At 43.4% G+C, this 1,444-nt stretch overlaps 1 protein-coding gene and 1 long non-coding RNA gene across 3 annotated transcripts in view; one reads left to right on the top strand and one right to left on the bottom strand.

The window, feature by feature from the left end:
- The window catches only part of Fbp1 (fructose-bisphosphatase 1), a 34,438-nt gene that overhangs the window by 19,370 nt on the left and 13,624 nt on the right, over positions 1-1,444 (top strand). For both annotated transcript variants that reach the window (XM_004643794.3, XM_023703977.1), the window contains one exon: positions 426-518. In XM_004643794.3, coding sequence (XP_004643851.1) covers positions 426-518 — 93 coding nt within the window. The remainder of the gene's footprint in view (positions 1-425; positions 519-1,444) is intronic.
- LOC111813356 overlaps positions 313-1,444 on the bottom strand; it is a 17,010-nt gene continuing 15,878 nt past the window's right edge. The window contains exon 3 of the long non-coding RNA XR_002818640.1: positions 313-324. This is a non-coding gene — a long non-coding RNA (uncharacterized LOC111813356). The remainder of the gene's footprint in view (positions 325-1,444) is intronic.

Here is a 1,444-nt window from a genome sequence, read left to right as displayed (position 1 = left end):
TTGAACCGTGGTCCCTGGGCTTTGCTAAGCTTGTTCTAAGTAGGTGCTTTAGACCACTGAGCCATCTCACCAGCCCCTCCCTTTTTCCTTTGTTTGCCAGGACTCAAGCGAAACATGGAGCAGCCTGGTATGGGCTCTCAAGTGGAAACAGTGTCTCTTCTAACTTTGATTGAACTAGATACATGATTTAGGAAGTTATGGCTCGTCTGTATTCCTTCACCTTCCTCTGCACTTCCTAATCTCCGTGGTATTTCTCTGCCTCCTGATCTTTGGGCTTATACATTCTCCTGTCTTATCTTCTCTAACCAAGTATAAATAAGACTCCTGCTTCTTGAAATTCTCTCTAGAGTCTCACTTTTACTGCTTAGTGCTTTCCCCTCCAACCCCCTCATCGCCATATTTTAAAACCATTTCTTTTTGATCAGGGTAAATACGTGGTCTGTTTTGATCCCCTGGATGGCTCTTCCAACATCGACTGCCTTGTGTCCATTGGAACCATTTTTGGCATCTACAGAAAGGTAAAACGCGCATCGAGCACCTGGTTTTGGATCCAGGGAAAGATTAAGGGAGAGCGGAAATCCAGGCTTTGCACGCTGGTGGAGCAGCCTGGGTGTGCAGTGTGGGACTGCAAGGCTTGAACAGACTTGTTCCCTGTGAAGGTCTGACTTTTCTCACAGGGACTGCGTAACAATGATGCATGAAATTAATTGTTAGAAGTAAAGACAGTAGGGAAACCTAGGTAGAAATACAAGCCTATTTCCTTCTTTTAACTGTATCTTCCCTTATGTTATGATGAAGAAGAGATTTTCTTTTAAAGACAATATAGGCCAGTTTAAGCAACGATAGTATATAAACCGAGAATTGTGAAAGTATGGCAATATTTGACATTATGTAAAATTGTACTTGCAATCCTCTAAATCAGGGGTCTACAACTATGACAGGCTCTGCCCTTCTGCTGTCACATCCAGACACTGCCTAATTTGAATGACCATTTCATATTTTTAAATGGTTGAAAAAATCTGAAGAATAATATTATGTTGACCCATGCAATTTATTTTTCACTGACTGCAAATAATGGTTTACTGGCAAGTGGTCATACTCGTTTGTTTACATCTTGCCTCTGGCTGGGTTTTTGCTACATTGTCAGGGGTGAGTAGTTATGACAGAGATTGTGGGACCTGGGCAGCCTAAAGTATTTGTTCTTTTTCCATTTGTACAAAAATCTGCCAACTCTGCTCTAAATCATATAAAGCACTCTGATGTAGGGTGGGAACTCAGGCCCCTGCCCTATGTCTTGCCACTGTGAGACTTTGGCAGTTCCTCTAGCTCCAGGAGCTTCGCTTTCCTTCTTTCAGAGAGAGAGAGAGAGAGAGAGAGAGAGAGAGAGAGAGAGAGAGAGAGAGAGAGAGAATAGACAGGCAGGCAGGCAGGCAGGCAGGCAGAC

The sequence above is a fragment of the Octodon degus genome, unplaced genomic scaffold, assembly GCF_000260255.1.
Source record: "Octodon degus isolate 3935 unplaced genomic scaffold, OctDeg1.0 scaffold00184, whole genome shotgun sequence".
Lineage (NCBI taxonomy): Eukaryota > Metazoa > Chordata > Mammalia > Rodentia > Octodontidae > Octodon > Octodon degus.
This window is presented reverse-complemented; position numbering and strand designations above follow the sequence as displayed.